Source organism: Anopheles coustani, chromosome 2 (assembly GCF_943734705.1).
Source record: "Anopheles coustani chromosome 2, idAnoCousDA_361_x.2, whole genome shotgun sequence".
In the NCBI taxonomy this organism is placed as follows: domain Eukaryota; kingdom Metazoa; phylum Arthropoda; class Insecta; order Diptera; family Culicidae; genus Anopheles; species Anopheles coustani.
The window spans coordinates 56,699,560-56,716,447 of record NC_071289.1 but is presented as its reverse complement, the minus strand read 5'-3'; the positions used below and the strand labels follow the sequence as shown (position 1 = coordinate 56,716,447).

Here is a 16,888-nt window from a genome sequence, read left to right as displayed (position 1 = left end):
TTTTCGCATAAATCTATCCGAGAATAATATTGTTGTATGGCTGACAGTCGACAATCCGGTGTCCTGGCATTGTATATCGGGGAGAAATATAGTACGTCGTCCTTTCCATCGATACGAAACGATTCTGTGGCCAACCGTACATTCCTGGAAACAATGGAAATTGAAAGCAGGTTTGGATGGCATTTGCAAACATGGATGGTGGATGAGTTCGGTTATTTAATGAAGAGGACGTGTTGAAGAAAATACGCTTCAACGGATTAATTTTCAACTTAGTTTAAACGGGCTAGGAAAAATTCCATCCCGAACATCTTCCACATTTAAAGGAAAATTGCTTCCTCCCTCCTCATCGAAAAAATACCTGAACTGAGCGGTGGCACCTTCGGTATGTAGCTACTAACGGTTTTCTCCTTTCCGTCGGCCCCGGAATGTGTGCTTCCACTTGTGCCACTCGCTTCGCGCTTGTACCCTTCCACTACCTTCCGCTGCCGCTCAAGCTCCTCCTCCTCTTCCTCCTCGTCGTCCGTCTTTTCGTAGGTATTTTTCGGCTTCTGCAAACACTTCAGGGCATGCGTGTTGGTACGCTTCCGACCACAGCGGCACGTTTCGAGCAGCGTTTTGAACATCTGGCGCGACACGAAGAACGAATCCCCGTGGCCATCGTACTCTCGCAGGTTGATGTTTTGGTGGCGGTCCTTTTGGAGCTCCCGCAGCTTCTGATTGTTGCGCTTCAGGTCGTAGAACTCGGTCGTTTCCGGTTGCGTTATGTAGCCCCACTTTTTCCGATACTCCCGGCGGCCCTTGCTTTCCAGTTCTATTTGTTCGCGGCTGTGGCATACGGAACAGAAATATCAACCCGATTAGAAAGATGATCAGGGAAAATGAATTGCTGTGGGGGCAGTATCTTACATTTTTCCATCCCGCACGATCGGTTCCAGTGGTGGATGTAAAATGCGTAGCTCCCTACGCACTGGTTCAGTCATTTTTTGTTTGCTCTTTGCGTGCGAACTTATTAGATACGATGATCAAACTACGTGACATTCGTTGTTGACTATCCGGTATGAAGCAAACGGAACTATTTATTTGCTACATGCTGCTTTTCCATAGAAACGCGTGTTTACCCTTTAGGGAATTTACGCACGCCCGTAAGGTTGCTAGGCGTCACTCTTTGAAATAACGAAATGAGATGTAGATTTCGGCTATGAACATTTTGAAACAATAGGTGGAATCGCATACGAATTTGTTTAATTTTTAACCATGGCTTAAATTAAGCGATGGTCTATTTTAGCCGCTCGAATTTGGTATCGCGTACTGTGTCAATTGACCATGGTTAAATGTTAAACCATTGGATGCAATTTTGATACAAAGCCTACTTTGCGCTTTGATTACCAACAATTTAAAATGTTATTCTGAACGTTTTCAAATCAATTTTTAATAAAAAAAACAACTTCTTTGTTTTTCTTTATTGTTTAAAATTTCACTAGTTGTTTTCTTGGCATTGGTACATTTTCATTAACTACAAATGAAAAAATAACAACACGATATGGAAAACACAAACCTGTGAAATCTTTTACCTTGTGTAATTCGAATAAACATTGGCCATTCTGCCATTTGCTTCGGTTTGTGTACAAGTAGTGGGAAATTTTACAACGGGAATTAATGCAAAATAAATCTTCTGCCACTAATTCATGCCACAGAAAATATTCTAGTGGATTTCCATATCGTAGAAAATTATATCGACTGATTCGTATCGAAGCAAGGCATTTGGCTCAACTGGAAACTGCATTCAAATTATAAGAAAATGCTAAAATATATAACGTACATTTCTCTCAATTTTCCGTTTCCTCTTTTTTTTAGAAAAATTAAATGAAATACGCCATTTTTTGCCTTCGTTCATACAACCGGATATGGTTCGGTTCGCTGAAGACTGGGAATACCCTATTTGGTTTAGCCCCATAATCCAACCAACTCTGTTTAAAAAACAAACTCACGTGCTTTCGATTAGCTAATAAATATGAAAAAGATGCACGTTGACTAGTCCTATCCATAGTAACTTAGGTGTTTAATTGCCGAATGTTCTTTAAACACTCGTTTGCCCATCGGCTACATAACCGGTATTTATTTGTGTTTTTACTTTTTTATTAAACCTTTTTCATCCATTCTAATGTTAAAAATGTATATTGTTGTGCCTAGTTTCACAAAAATATTGACTTCCCTATTGATATTTTACAATAAAATATCTTGCGCGGAAGATTTGTTTATTAAACAACTACCCCAGACACATCATATAATAAACCATCGTCAACGCTGAAGTCAGAGCGTATGCGATGCCAGAAACCATGGTTTATTATACTGCTCGAAACTTTTACCCGCAGAACCCTAGGGTGCGTGACAATCGTTTGTTTAGTTTTAAACCATGGTTTAATTTGACACAAATGAATGACAAATGAACGCGGTTCATCCAAAATGAACGCTAGACGGCAGATTAAACCATGGTTAAATAAACAAATCCGTATGCGATTCCACCTAATATTCTAAAAGAAATCGAAAAGAATCGAACATGCAACTCCCAGTCGAAGGATTGTTGCAGCGCTTTATAGACCTGCGGTCAAACAACCTCGAGGAAAAGAAATAAAAGTTATAAACTAAACCCAACTCAAAATTATTTTGCAGTTCCTTTATTACAATGAAATTGTTTACGGGTAACAAAAACATCTTCTGTGCAGCGGTTTAAATGTTTATTTAATTTGAATATTTATAAACACATCAGCTCATTTACATTTACATTTACATTGTTTACATTTACATGGTTACATTACAAAATGATTACATTTTATCAAACAATTGGTCAATACAATAATAAATCTAACTACATCTAACTACAAAAAAATAAAATAAGTAATCCTGCCAAACACCGATCCGTTGCAGGCGGCGTCATCCTTCTTTGATTTTTTTTCCTTTGGAGCGTCGATTTCGGTATCCTTTTCTTCCTCCAGGTAATCGTCATCTTCGTAAAACATTTCCGCCTCTTCTTCTTCGATGTCCCCTAGCGAAGGTTGCCAGCCCTGGAAATGAGTTAAAACATCTTTTAATACATGTAAGATTTTATTTTTTCTCTTACTTACCAATACATCTTTTTTTACCCTCGGGTAGCAGAAGCCCACATCTGTAACGTCGTCGTCCGGAACGTCGTCGTCCGGAACGTCGTCGTCCGGGACATCGGCGTCCGGGACATCGGCGTCCGGAACGTCGTCGTCCGGGACATCGGCGTCCGGAACGTCGGCGTCCGGGACATCGGCGTCCGGAACGTCGGCATCCGGGACATCGGCGTCCGGAACGTCGGCATCCGGGACATCGGCGTCCGGGACATCGGCGTCTGGGACATCGGCGTCCGGGACATCGGCGTCCGGGACATCGGCGTCCGGGACATCGGCGTCCGGGACATCGGCGTCCGGGACATCGGCGTCCGGGACATCGGCGTCCGGGACATCGGCGTCCGGGACATCGGCGTCCGGGACATCGGCGTCCGGGACATCGGCGTCCGGGACATCGGCGTCCGGGACATCGGCGTCCGGGACATCGGCGTCCGGGACATCGGCGTCCGGGACATCGGCGTCCGGGATATCGGAGTCCGGAACGTCTTCGTCCCGCATTTCGTCATCTGAGCTCCAAAAAACTAACTCTTCCTCTTCCGGCTCCTGTTTGACCCTAAAACAACAAAAAAAATCGATTAAACCCATCGCGTTAATTTTGAGCATCCGTACTCAAACGTTACAAATGCTCAAATGACGAAATGTGTCTGCTGCGATTGATTTATAGGCTGTTTCGAAGGTAGTAAATTTCATTTCATAGTCTACTAGATGCAATCGGTTTTATTTAAAATTTTAGCAATTTCTTTTTAGACCTCAGTTGACTGAGATTTAAAATTTTTGATCTTAGTGCACACTTAGCGTTCAACATGGTAAAACATCGGATGTGTATATTTACTACGTTTAGGGTTTTATGTTTTATCGTGCTTACTAAAACTCGGTCTTTTTTTCTTGCCCTGTGGCTATTGAATTTGGGTTGCCTTTGACTCAGCTTGTTAGTGAACTGTTGCCTGTAAGTAAATATCAATCAAGACATGAATTTACGAAGACTTCGTTGAGAAAATACTAAAAAATGTCAACAACAATACAATATAAATCGAGCCCAGAAGCAGCAGTGAAAACATTTGAATGAATTTGTGCTGAATGTAGCCAAACACGTTGGACGGCATTTCATGAATTTGGCAGAATTGATGAAAAAAGCATCAATGTTTCTCCATTGGGTAAAAGAGTAAATGAGAGTAAAGAAAACCACAAAAATTATCACTCAAGAATCTATTCGGATTTTGAACAAGACGCTACTCTAGCGAGGTGTACTTAATGTTGCGATCAGTTGAATATATAATATTCTAAAAGAAATCGGAAAAAATCGAACATGAAACTCCCAGTCGAAGGATTGTTGCAGCGCTTTGTAGACCTGCGGTCAAACAACCTCGAGGAAAAGAAATAAAAGTTATAAACTAAACCCAACTCAAAATTATTTTGCAGTTCCTTTATTACAATGAAATTGTTTACGGGTAACAAAAACATCTTCTGTGCAGCGGTTTAAATGTTTATTTAATTTGAATATTTATAAACACATCAGCTCATTTACATTTACATTTACATTGTTTACATTTACATGGTTGCATTACAAAATGATTACATTTTATCAAACAATTGGTCAATACAATAATAAATCTAACTACATCTAACTACAAAAACATAAAATAAGTAATCCTGTCAAACACCGATCCGTTGCAGGCGGCGTCATCCTTCTTTGATTTTTTTTCCTTTGGAGCGTCGATTTCGGTTTCCTTTTCTTCCTCCTGGTAATCGTCATCTTCGTAAAACATTTCCGCCTCTTCTTCTTCGATGTCCCCTTAGCGAAGGTTGCCAGCCCTGGAAATGAGTTAAAACATCTTTTAATACATGTAAGATTTTATTTTTTCTCTTACTTACCAATACATCTTTTTTTACCCTCGGGTAGCAGAAGCCCACATCTGTAACGTCGTCGTCCGGAACGTCGTCGTCCGGAACGTCGTCGTCCGGAACGTCGTCGTCCGGGACATCGGCGTCCGGAACGTCGGCGTCCGGGACATCGGCGTCCGGGACATCGGCGTCCGGGACATCGGCGTCCGGAACGTCGGCGTCCGGGACATCGGCGTCCGGGACATCGGCGTCCGGGACATCGGCGTCCGGGACATCGGCGTCCGGGACATCGGCGTCCAGGACATCGGCGTCCGGGACATCGGCGTCCGGGACATCGGCGTCCGGGAAATCGGCGTCCGGGACATCGGCGTCCGGAACGTCGTCGTCCCGCATTTCGTCATCTGAGCTCCAAAAACCTAACTCTTCCTCTTCCGGCTCCTGTTTGACCCTAAAACAACAAAAAAAATCGATTAAACCCATCGCGTTAATTTTGAGCATCCGTACTCAAACGTTACAAATGCTCAAATGATGAAATGTGTCTGCTGCGATTGATTTATAGGCTGTTTCGAAGGTAGTAAATTTCATTTCATAGTCTACTAGATGCAATCGGTTTTATTTAAAATTTTAGCAATTTCTTTTTAGATCTCAGTTGACTGAGATTTAAAATTTTTGATCTTAGTGCACACTTAGCGTTCAACATGGTAAAACATCGGATGTGTATATTTACTACGTGTAAGGTTTTATGTTTTATCGTGCTTACTAAAACTCGGTCTTTTTTTCTTGCCCTGTGGCTATTGATTTTGGGTTGCCTTTGACTCAGCTTGTTAGTGAACTGTTGCCGGTAAGTAAATATCAATCAAGAAATGAATTTACGAAGACTTCGTTGAGAAAATACTAAAAAATGTCAACAACAATACAATATAAATCGAGCCCAGAAGCAGCAGTGAAAACATTTGAATGAATTTGTGCTGAGTGTAGCCAAACACGTTGGACGGCATTTCATGAATTTGGCAGAATTGATGAAAAAAGCATCAATATTTCTCCATTGGGTAAAAGAAAAGAAAACCAACCACAGTAAAGAAGAGGCAGGCGGCGTCATCCTTCTTTGATTTTTTTCCTTTGGAGCGTCGATTTCGGTATCCTTTTCTTCCTCCAGGTAATCGTCATCTTGGTAAAACATTTCCGCCTCTTCTTCTTCGATGTCCCCTAGCGAAGGTTGCCAGCCCTGAAAATGCGTTAAAACATCTTTTAATACATGTAAGATTTTATTTTTTCTCTTACTTACCAATACATCTTTTTTTACCCTCGGGTAGCAGACGCCCACATCTGTAACGTCGTCGTCCGGAACGTCGGCGTCCGGAACGTCGGCGTCCGGAACGTCGGCGTCCGGAACGTCGGCGTCCGGGACATCGGCGTCCGGAACGTAAAGAGACGCTGTATTTATACCCAAGTTAAGCGAGTTAGACTTTCGTGTACCCTAACTTTCTTTCTCGCCTAACTTGCCTAATTTGGCTTGAATAATAAAACCGAACGGCAACAAGGTGTAACATCGAAAACAGTCATGCATCGGGATCATCAGTCACTGCAAGCAATAGCGTTACGAAAAAACGATATTGACAACAGCTCAACAATGGTTGTGAAAAGTAACCGTAACAAATTAAATAAAGAAAACACGAAAGATCCAGAAGACGTCAACGCTGGTACTCCTGCAAATCAAAGAGGGCAAGGAATGATAGACTGTCTTGTTGGAGCAACATATCAACAACAGCTACTAATAGTGATGCTATGTCATGCAGCAAAGCTGATCAAAGATTTTGAGGGGCTCGATTTAAAAATCACCAGCGAGGACGAAAACGGCGGAATCTTCGACGACATCGGTTTTAGTTTCAAAGATGGTGATCTATGGAGAGAGCTCTTTATTCAAGCTAAGCACAAGGAAGATAAGACCATAAACATCACATGGGACGATTTCACATCCACGGATAAAAGAGCGTATTTTGCAATTTGTAAGTACTTTAACTCTTTTCTAAATCAGCAATGGGATATCATGGATGAGCCGCCCGAATTAGTACTTTGTACGTAGGTTGCCTTTTAAGTTTCGGGATTTGAAAAAACTGGTGATGCAATCTACCAACTAACAATTTTATCGTAAAGTTTGACGTTTTTGAGGTTATACTTACTCAGAACGTTTTGACATATGAGCGCTATTTGTGTTGTTAAAAAAATGTTTAAAGTGTCAATGTCCGCCAAATTGTGAAATTGGGTCGTGGACATTTTCGTGCGATTATTTTTTGCAGTTTTCGACGTGAATTGATACAGCAGTAGTGCATGAATGAACTTAATTCAACTTTTGGTGATGAAGCTCCATCAATTATCAGTATTTATCGATGGTTTGGAAAATTAAATCGTGGTCGGAGTTCATTCCAAGATGAATTTCATGAAGGTCGTCCAAAATCAGTTGTCGTTCCGAAAACAATTGATGCTGTGCGTGAACGGATATTGCAAGATCGTCATGTGACTTTTTGTGAGATAGAGACAACCTTAGGTATTACTGGGACCAGCATATACTTAATATTGCATGAACATTTAACTGTCAAAAAAATTTGCTGGTATTGGATTCCACAATATTTGTCAATCTCTCAAAAAAATACTCGTGTCGGTTGGTCGGAAAAAATGCTCGAAAAATACGATTGCGGTGCTTCAAAACTCGTCTTTAATATTGTGACAGGTGATGAGTCGTGGATTTACGCGAATGAGCCCGAAACTAAACTGCAATCGACTGTATGGGTGTTTCAAGACGAGCCGAATCCAACCAAAGTTGTTCACGCACGAAGCACTTTCAAGCAAATGGTCGCATGTTTTTTTCGGAAAAACTGGATATATCGTAACCAAACCTCTAGAAAAACGCAGAACAGTCTATTCTGAGTGGTACACAACCATTTGTTTGCCAGTTGTGTTCCAAGAAATCAGGAAATTTAACCGCTGTCGACGGATCACCCGTCACCACGACAATGCGAGCTCTCACACATCAGCTCAAACAACTGCATTTTTGAGTACTCAAAACATCGATTTGATGAGTCATCCGCCATATAGTACTGGATCTAGCACCAAATGACTTCTTTTAATTCCCGTTCGTAAAAAATAAACTGAGAATTCTACGTTTTTCAACACCTGAAGAAGCGAAGATCTCTCAAAAAAGACTCGTGTCGAATGACATTTTTAACATTTTTTTAACAACACAAATAGCGTTCGTATGTCAAAACGTTCTGAGAACGGATAACCTCAAAAACGTCAAAATTTACGATAAAATTGTTAGTTGGTAGATTGCTTCACCAGTTTTTTCAAATCCCGAAACTTAAAAGGCAACCCTCGTACTAACATTAGTTTATCAGAAGAAGTTAAAAAATCGGTTGAAACATATTCATTCGGCAAAAGTATTGTTGAATCTATTCTAAAATCTGTCACTAATGATTATTATAAAATCGATCCAACAAATTTAAAAGAAGAACTCAAACGTAGATTGTTTGGTCATTTGAGAGAAAACTCGGATTTAGTTATTCTTACAAAACAGTTAGCCCGGCACATTTACTCCAATACGACAATTGATATCCGCAATCCTTTGTTAAAAAAATATCGTCATGTTATAGAAAACAAAATTGCTGTAAAAACACGCAAAGAAAACGAATGTTACGAAGTAGATGAAATTTTTTTCAATGAACCTGGCTCTATATATTTAAAAAAAAGCGTTTGAAACAGCATATCAAACTCAAGCTTGGAGGAAATATTCAGAGCACATGGGAAGATATTAGAAGAAAAGGCATGCGTACCAAAACAAATATACAAACGGACGAATGCGTTTTACCAAAACAAGTGGAAGATGTACAAATAGAGAAATTTTTCAAATCATTTATAATAGTTTGCAATACAAATCACGAGATAGATGAAGTAATTGCCAATATATGTAAAACCGGTGTGTTGCCCATCGAGATACAAGGATTTACCTCTTCCAAGATTACTTACGACAAACTTGGAAAGTGGATTTTGGATTGGATGAAAGAGAAACATAGCAAAAGGAAGATACAGTTGGAAGGAAAAGGAGATACAGTTGATTTGTTCAATGACATTGCTTCATCGTTGCGCTTCTGTTGTGCAGTTGAAAGGCATATCCAACTTATTCTGCGACGAAATGCAAATCACGCGGCTCCAATGCAAGCATGAGTTAGTGGAGCCAAAGACATTGTTTAAAGCGCTTAAATTGTGGTTATCGGAAAAGAAACATAATGCAGATGAGTTCATAGTGCAAAAATTGAAATACAGCAATGTGCCGTTAACTGTTGTAACATTACAACATCTGAATTTTCATCGCGATTTGGATTACATATTTTTGAAAAGCGAATGGTTGAAAAACAGAGACATTCTTCTGAACATTTTGGACGTATTCGGTTTTATGAAATTGCCCCTGATTATGGTCATTGATTGTCAGCACGAGTACAATATAATGGAGTTTTTAGAAGGCTGGATATTTAAAAAATCATCGACTAACCGTAAGATGATACTGATATTGGATCAATCCAATACGTCGCTGGATTCAGATGAAGACATTTATGTCGGAGATTTGACAGAAGAAATAAAAAATATTTTTTCGAGCAAAGCCCAATGTTATGACTTGGTACACCCATGTTAAAACATTGATAAAACTTGTTGAAGTCTAATAGGTCTTAGAAATGTTACTTGGGATATATGAAGAAAACTTCGAAAAAATTCAAAGAATGTATATTCCACGAAGATGGAAGCTATACAGCAAAGAAGTTTTGCAGGCAATACCGAGTGATGGATTTTGGAGCCAAAGATGCTGTGATCTTACAAATATGCTCCCAAGGGATAATCACAATGAAATCACCATTGAAGAATTTCTTAAGCATAGTGGTTCGCACGCTCTCGAGTTTAATACTATAATTGAGGGTAATTACCAAGAGTGCATTGATCCTCCCGGTGTTGAAACAAGTATGGATAAAGACCTCTGTTCTGAAAAGGGTGAAAATTATTTGTATCGAGACGTGATAAATCGTTTGAATCTGATCGAGAACAGTTGCACTAAAGTTTATATAATTTTGAACGAAGCTGGGTCTGGCAAAACCTTTTACATGGCTTGGTTGGCTAGAGAACTTCAATCGCGTTTCAATCCTTCCTGGTGGATTATAAAATTCAACTTAAACGAACACTCTACGGATTTAGACCAATTCGATAAAGATAAACATATTGAGGATGAAAGACTTGACACCATCCGAAAGCTTTTCCAACTTATTTGTTTGACTTTTGTTACATCTAACAAATTTAGCACAGAAACTGATGCAAAACGACAAGAAGCAAAAGAAACTGCAAAATTACTTTCACTGTCAAACGGATTTGTCACGCTGGATGAAGAGAAAATACAACACTTGAATGCAAAACAATTTGTTTTGCTTAAAATATTTGCAAACAAATTTAATAACAAAAAACTTGTTATCTTAATAGACGGATTCGACGAGATCTCGCCCTTTTACAAGGCGGTCGTACTTAAGCTATTATCAGTTATTGTTAAATTCGAAGAAGTGCGGAAAATGCATTTATCCAGTCGTCCTTACGATTTTAGAAGTGAACTGCAGGAAACATTTGGGGATTGTTCATTTTATCGCCTGGTTGAATTCAACAGTGAAGATCAATGTAATTGTATACACCGATTTCTGTTGGCGAACTTTTGCAGATATGCGTCATGCAATAGACAAAACCAACAACAAACTTTTCATGTGGCAACCACTTTACTAACTACTTTTCTTGGGAACTTTATGGAAGTTCCTTTATTTTTATGTATGGGGCTTGAACTGTTATTGCCTTTGATTGATAAACATATTGACTTAGAAAAAAACATAATTTCAGCATCCATAATGAAAGATTACGAAGAGCAATTTGCTCCATTAAATATGATAGAAACTTTTATCGAAAAAAAAACTAATCATCGCCAAAATTGACAAAACAGGTGCAAACATCGCCATTGCTCAAACTGCTGCAGCAATAGAAGAAGCGAACAAATCACTTGAATGGACAAGACTAACTCTGTCACAGTTAGCTTTATTTACAGTGATGAGTAAGAATGAAGTAATGCAATTATTATCAGAAGTTGAGCAAACCACTGCCCTTTGTTACATGGAAGAAGTAAAAAAAGGTTCAGAGAGATACGGAATTGTCGAAGGAGTTGCGAATAATGTTCCGTTGTTCATACACCGCCTATTCGCTGAATATGTTGCCGCGCTATGGTTCTTTTTTAATCAGAAAAGGGTTAACGCGAAAAATATTTTGAAACATCATGTTTATAATACCAACAATCGAAAAGAAATCAAACTCTTTCTAGATAGCATGATTTGTAAGGGAAAACCTTTACACATGGCAATTCTTGATGATTCAAAAGCAAAAGTAGAGATTCTTCTAAAGAATAATCCAAGCTAGATAAATGCAAAAGACGCCTGGGGAAGAACTGCATTACATTTGGCATTTGTTTATGCAACAAAAGAAAATGATGATATAGTTTCTTTATTGTTAGAATGGACTGATGAAACTTTCCTGAATTTGAAAGATACATATTTTGAGTGGTCTGCTGCATACTATGCGTACATTCGGGACAAATTAAGCGACAAGGGATTTAATTTCGAATTTTTTTCTATGTTGAAATTATTAAAAAAAGGAGCTTCTATTATTTGTGATAATTCATTCACCCAATTTGATACAGAAGATCCTGTTGATATCCTTGCAAAAGCATTACCATTTTTCTTTCATTTGTCGCATGAACTCGTCCCTAGCATAGGGAAAACTCGTACGACATGTATAATTGAGAATTTGTTTACGAAGGTAATTTCTCAAAACAAAGTTGACTTGTACGTGAGGATACCAATAAAAGCAATGTATGAGATGATAAAGCCAAAAAATGCCGTTCTAGCTCAGAGATACGAAGATAGAAAACATTATCATACCACTATGAATCTTCTAGAATTGTGTACAATTTCAGATTCAATCATTTTTCAATTCCTTTTAAAACATATGAGTTCTGATGAAAATATTTGTTCAAAAAACCCACAACTTATGCAATTAGCTTACAAATTTCGCTCAATCAATGTTCTTGAATATTTGATCAACAATGGTCATGTTGAATTGCCGGAGGAACCTAAATTTGGAGAAGAATTATTGTTCTTGCTTATACACATGCAGGAAGGCAAACACTTGTTTAAAAATAGTTTTCAAAGATACTGTATTGAGCATAACATTGCATGTCTCGAAGAAACTGAACTACCACCAGTCGACAAGGCGGGGCATTCACATGTGGATGAGAAACGTCTTTCGCTACAAAACGAGCTCTGGCGTTATTTTCCGGTAAAGTTCAGAATAAGAAACAATCTCAATATAGATTCAGGTACAGAATTTCTATTATCGAGATCAAACTGATAATAAGTTAATAGTCGAAAACATAATGCTTAAAACTAAAATAACTGTAACTTAAAATGTAAAATTAAGTGGTGTAGTCAGACTTCGTTCCATTTTTTCATTAAAAGTAGCTCGGATATCAGATGTGCAGATAAAAGCGGTCAAACACTTCTACATTTTGCTGTCGAACTGGCTCATTTTAATTTAGTCAGATGTTTGATTGACGATAATAATTTTAATGGAACAGAGAGCAATATCAACGAAAAGAACTGGAACTCTTTTTTTTATTGCGTTTCTAAAGGTTCACATAAACCAGATGTAAGAAAAAATATTTTTACTTACCTGATTGAGAAAAATCCTAAGAATGACTGTTTCGGTGTACGAGATTCAAATGAAAAAACTGTTTTTTATTACGCGGTTAAACATAATCAAACGATCTCTGACTACATAATTCAGAGAGAATTTTCAGCAGAACTGAAATATTTCAACGTATAGCAGATAAATCGTTTGGTGAAACTTATGAAAACCTCAGGATTTAATGCAAGAGAAATGTTAGAATACATCGCCAGCATATATTTGGAAGATGCAGCGTAATGTAGAAAGATATGCAATGCTTTGCATATAAATAAGATGCTTTACTACACTGATGAAATGAATCGAAATCTTTTGCATATTGCAATAAGAAATAACTGGCACGTATTGGTAAAGTGTGTATTGGATAATTTTGATTTTAATGCTATAGAATGCAATGTCGAGGACAAGAATTGGAACGCATTTTTCTATTGCGTTTCAAAATTTGCAGACATATCTGATACAAGAAAGAGTATTTTTACTTACATGATACAAAAGAATCCTATGTATGACTGTTTCAGCAAACGAGATTCAAACGAGAAGAATGTTTTTTATTATGCGCTTAAGCACTATCAAACAATTTCCGATTTCATAATTCAAAGAGAAATATCGAAACAACTTAACGATTTCAATGCACAGGAGATGAATCGCTTGGTGAAACTTTTTAATATTTCAGGATTTAATGCAGAAGATACCTTGCAATACCTTTCCAATAAATGTTTAGAAAATTCAAAACTTAGTAAAACAATAATTGACGCTTTGCACGTGAATGGGCTGCTGAACTATACCGATTAAATGAATCGAAATCTTTTGCATATTGCAATAAGAAATAACTGGTTTTTGCTGGTACAGTGTCTAGTAGAAAATTGTAAATTTTCAGTTTCGAAACCAAATGAAGAGGAAAATAACTGGAACGTATTTTTTTATTGTGTTTCTAAGAGTTTCAATGTTGAAGACGTGAGAATGAATATTTTCACTTACATATTGGAAAAGAAACCTATGTATGACTGTTTTAGTGAACTCGATTCAAACAAAAAGAGTGTGTTTTATTACGCGGTTAAACACAAACAGACGATTTCTGGCTGCATTATTCAAAGAGCATTTCCTAAACAACTTAATTTTTTAAATGTAGAGCAGGTAAATTGTTTGGTGAAACTTCTCAAAACCTCAGGATTTAATGCAAAAGAATTGTTAGAATATATCGCATGTATATATTTAGAAGATGCAGCTTTTTGTAGAAAGATATGCAATGCTTTAGAAATAAATGGGATGCTTTACTACACAGATGAAATGAATAGAAATCTTTTGCATATTGCAATACGAAATAACTGGTATGTATTGGTAAAGTGTCTATTGGGTAATTTTGATTTTGATGTTACAGAATGTAATAAAGACGAAACCGGCTGGAACGCATTGTTCTATTGCGTGTCAGAGAAAACATCAGAATCGAATGAGAAGAAAAAAATCTTCGCATACCTATTGGAAATGAATTCCACCAGTTGTTTCGATCAACTAGATTCGAAGGGTAAGAGTGTCTTTATCTACGCGACTATGTATAACAGAGAAATTGCTGATGAGATTTTGAAACTAGAATGTACACTAGCGGAAACACTACCTATCGAAAAGCGATCTTCTGTTTTTAAAGGTACGTTACAATATTCAACATTAAACGCACTTGAAAAGTTACAATATTTTGGGGAATTTGATTTGATTGACGAAAAATCGGTTAAGATCATTTGTGATTATATGAAAACAACTGGACATCTGAACTACAAAGAACAACAACAGGTCGAAATATTTTACATATTGCCATTATGGAAGGTTGGATAACATTGACGAAATGTTTGATTGATCGTTTTGGTTTCGATGTAGAGAAAATCAACCATAAAGAGAACAACTGGAATGCTTTCTTCTATTGCGTAAGCAATAGAAAAAAAAAGTGCTGAAAAGTATAATATTTTCGAGTATTTTGTTCGAAATGATGCACAGAATTGTTTCAATCAGCTAGATACGAACGGTAAGTCCGTCTTCTACTATGCAAATAGAAACAATGTAGAAATTGCTAAAGAAATGTTCAAACGAGAATGTCTCTTGACGGCAAATCTTCCCATCGACGGGCGTATCTCTGTTTTAATGGGCATGTTACAAAATTCAACTTTAAATGCACATGAAAAATTACAATATATTGAGGAAAATAGTTTGATTGATGTAAAGTCTGCAAAGACCATTTGCGATTGTATGAAAAATAGTGGAGATCTCAACTACAAAGATCATGCCACAGGTCGAAATCTTTTGCAAATCGTTACCCTGGAGGGTTGGTTCATATTAACAAAACGATTAATTGAACATTGTGGTTTCGACGTAGAGGAAATCAACAAAAAAGAAAATAACTGGAATGCTTTCTATTATTGCGTTATCAATATAGCAAAAGCTACAGAAAAGCTCAGTATATTTAATTACGACATGGAAATATATGCAATGGATTGCATAGATCTCCTGGATTCGAAAGGAAAAAGTGTCTTTTGCTACGCGACGTGTAGCACGTAACGGTGGACGGTTTTGGACGGCTCCGACGGCTCCGGACGGCTCCGGCTCCGGGCGGCTCCGGACGGCTCCGGACGGCTCTGGTCGGCTCCGACCGCTCCAAGGGCTCCGACGGCTCCGGCTGCCGACTAGCGGCTCCGGACGTTTCCGGATGGCTCCGGACGGTTCCGAGCTCGGAGTATTGCACCTACCTTACGGAGCCGCTTCCGATATTGGTGGAGTAATTCGGAAGACATCCGGTTTTTTGTCGAATTTACACTATATCACTGGTCTAAACCCATATTTTTTCCTTTATTAATCTTAAATCCGGTCGGGGGGGTCCGCGACAGCCGAGCGGTAGCGCCGGTTAGAAAATCGGCCCATGAGCGCCGGGGCTCACCACCTCGACGGCGTGGGTTCGAATCCCAAACGAGACCGGACCCTCCCCTGTACGAGAGGACTGACTATCCACGTACGTACAACAGGGAAACAAGTCTCGTAAGCCCTTAACGGGCAGGCATGACCAAGAGGTCGTTTACGCCAAGAAGAAGAAGAAGAAGAAGAATCTTAAATATTTAATTTACTTGCCGAATACTTGGTTTTTATTTATTTTAAATATCATTTGGTTAAACAGTAACGCTTAAGCTACCTATAGGCGACTACACCGATGCATGTACTATTAAGCCACGGGCGCGGATTCCCTTTAGAGAAACCCATGGCCAGCCGCTTCAGCTGGAATGTAGCCCTCGTGGCCGTCACGTGTGCGCACAAAGAACCACTGTTTGTAGTTTTTCAGTCCCTTCTCTTGATACTCCTTGCAGGCAAGCAGCGTAACCACATCCCCCTTGTGCACCGACACCGCTTCCGAGCAGTAGTTGTCCGTGATGGCCAGCAGCGTTTGTCGGACGGCCGCAGCTGACGTGCAAACGGTAACCGGGCCGTTTGGCACACTCGTCATGCCTACAGTGCCACCGAGAGAGATTCGTAAATGGTTGCTGCCACTGATAATCTGGTTGCCGTGGGAACCATGTTCGATCTTGCATGCCTGTTGCTGCTGCTGCTGTAGTTGCTGTTGTTGGCGAAGCTGAACCAGATAGTGTTGTTGTTTCGCGAGAAGATGCTGTTGCCGCTGCTTCAGCAGATGCACATAGTCTCCGCTGCCGGAACAGATCAGTTTCTCCAGCTGCTCGATCGCTAGTGCCTTCTCGGACTTTACCGATGGGGCGACCGATCCAAGCACCTTGGTGGTGAGCTTCAACTGGGCATACTGTGTCTGACCGTCGGTGGATTTCGGCTGATTTGATGCAACCGTGCGGAGGTACAGCGAGTCCAAATCGCGCTCACTGTTACAAGCAGTAATGGACGCCGCACTGCGGCTATTTGCACTACTCCGTTTTAGACGAGGTGTGCGCCGTCCTTCGGATCGGGTGCCACCTCGCAGCTGCTGGATCTCCTTCTCACTGTCGGTCAGATTGCCGCACGGTTTCGGGAAGACATCCTTGTTCGACTCCCAGCACGGCGTAGGTTTCGAGCTGGATGTTGATCTGTAACGCAATCCGAAACGATGT

At 39.3% G+C, this 16,888-nt stretch overlaps 2 protein-coding genes across 2 annotated transcripts in view; both read right to left on the bottom strand.

Annotated features, from left to right (window-relative positions):
* Nucleotides 1-13: 13 nt before the first annotated feature.
* On the bottom strand, nucleotides 14-980 carry LOC131265878 (uncharacterized). Its single transcript, XM_058268218.1, has 3 exons — nucleotides 907-980; nucleotides 359-825; nucleotides 14-144 (listed from the first exon to the last, which is right to left on the bottom strand). The coding sequence occupies exons 1-3, from the start codon at nucleotides 978-980 to the stop codon at nucleotides 14-16; spliced, it is 672 nt and encodes a 223-aa protein (XP_058124201.1).
* Nucleotides 981-16,023: 15,043 nt separating this feature from the next.
* The window catches only part of LOC131265612 (uncharacterized), a 32,977-nt gene continuing 32,112 nt past the window's right edge, over nucleotides 16,024-16,888 (bottom strand). The window contains exon 4 of the mRNA XM_058267896.1: nucleotides 16,024-16,864. Coding sequence (XP_058123879.1) covers nucleotides 16,024-16,864 — 841 coding nt within the window. The remainder of the gene's footprint in view (nucleotides 16,865-16,888) is intronic.

Excerpts from the sequence above, each read along its gene's own strand:
- LOC131265878 (XM_058268218.1), bottom strand. The coding sequence starts at position 980 with ATGACTGAACCAGTGCGTAGGGAGCTACGCATTTTACATCCACCACTG. Across the intron at positions 826-906 it reads ATCGTGCGGGATGGAAAAAT|CCGCGAACAAATAGAACTGG; the intron begins GTAAGATACTGC and ends CGTATGCCACAG. Across the intron at positions 145-358 it reads GGTGCCACCGCTCAGTTCAG|GAATGTACGGTTGGCCACAG; the intron begins GTATTTTTTCGA and ends CATTGTTTCCAG.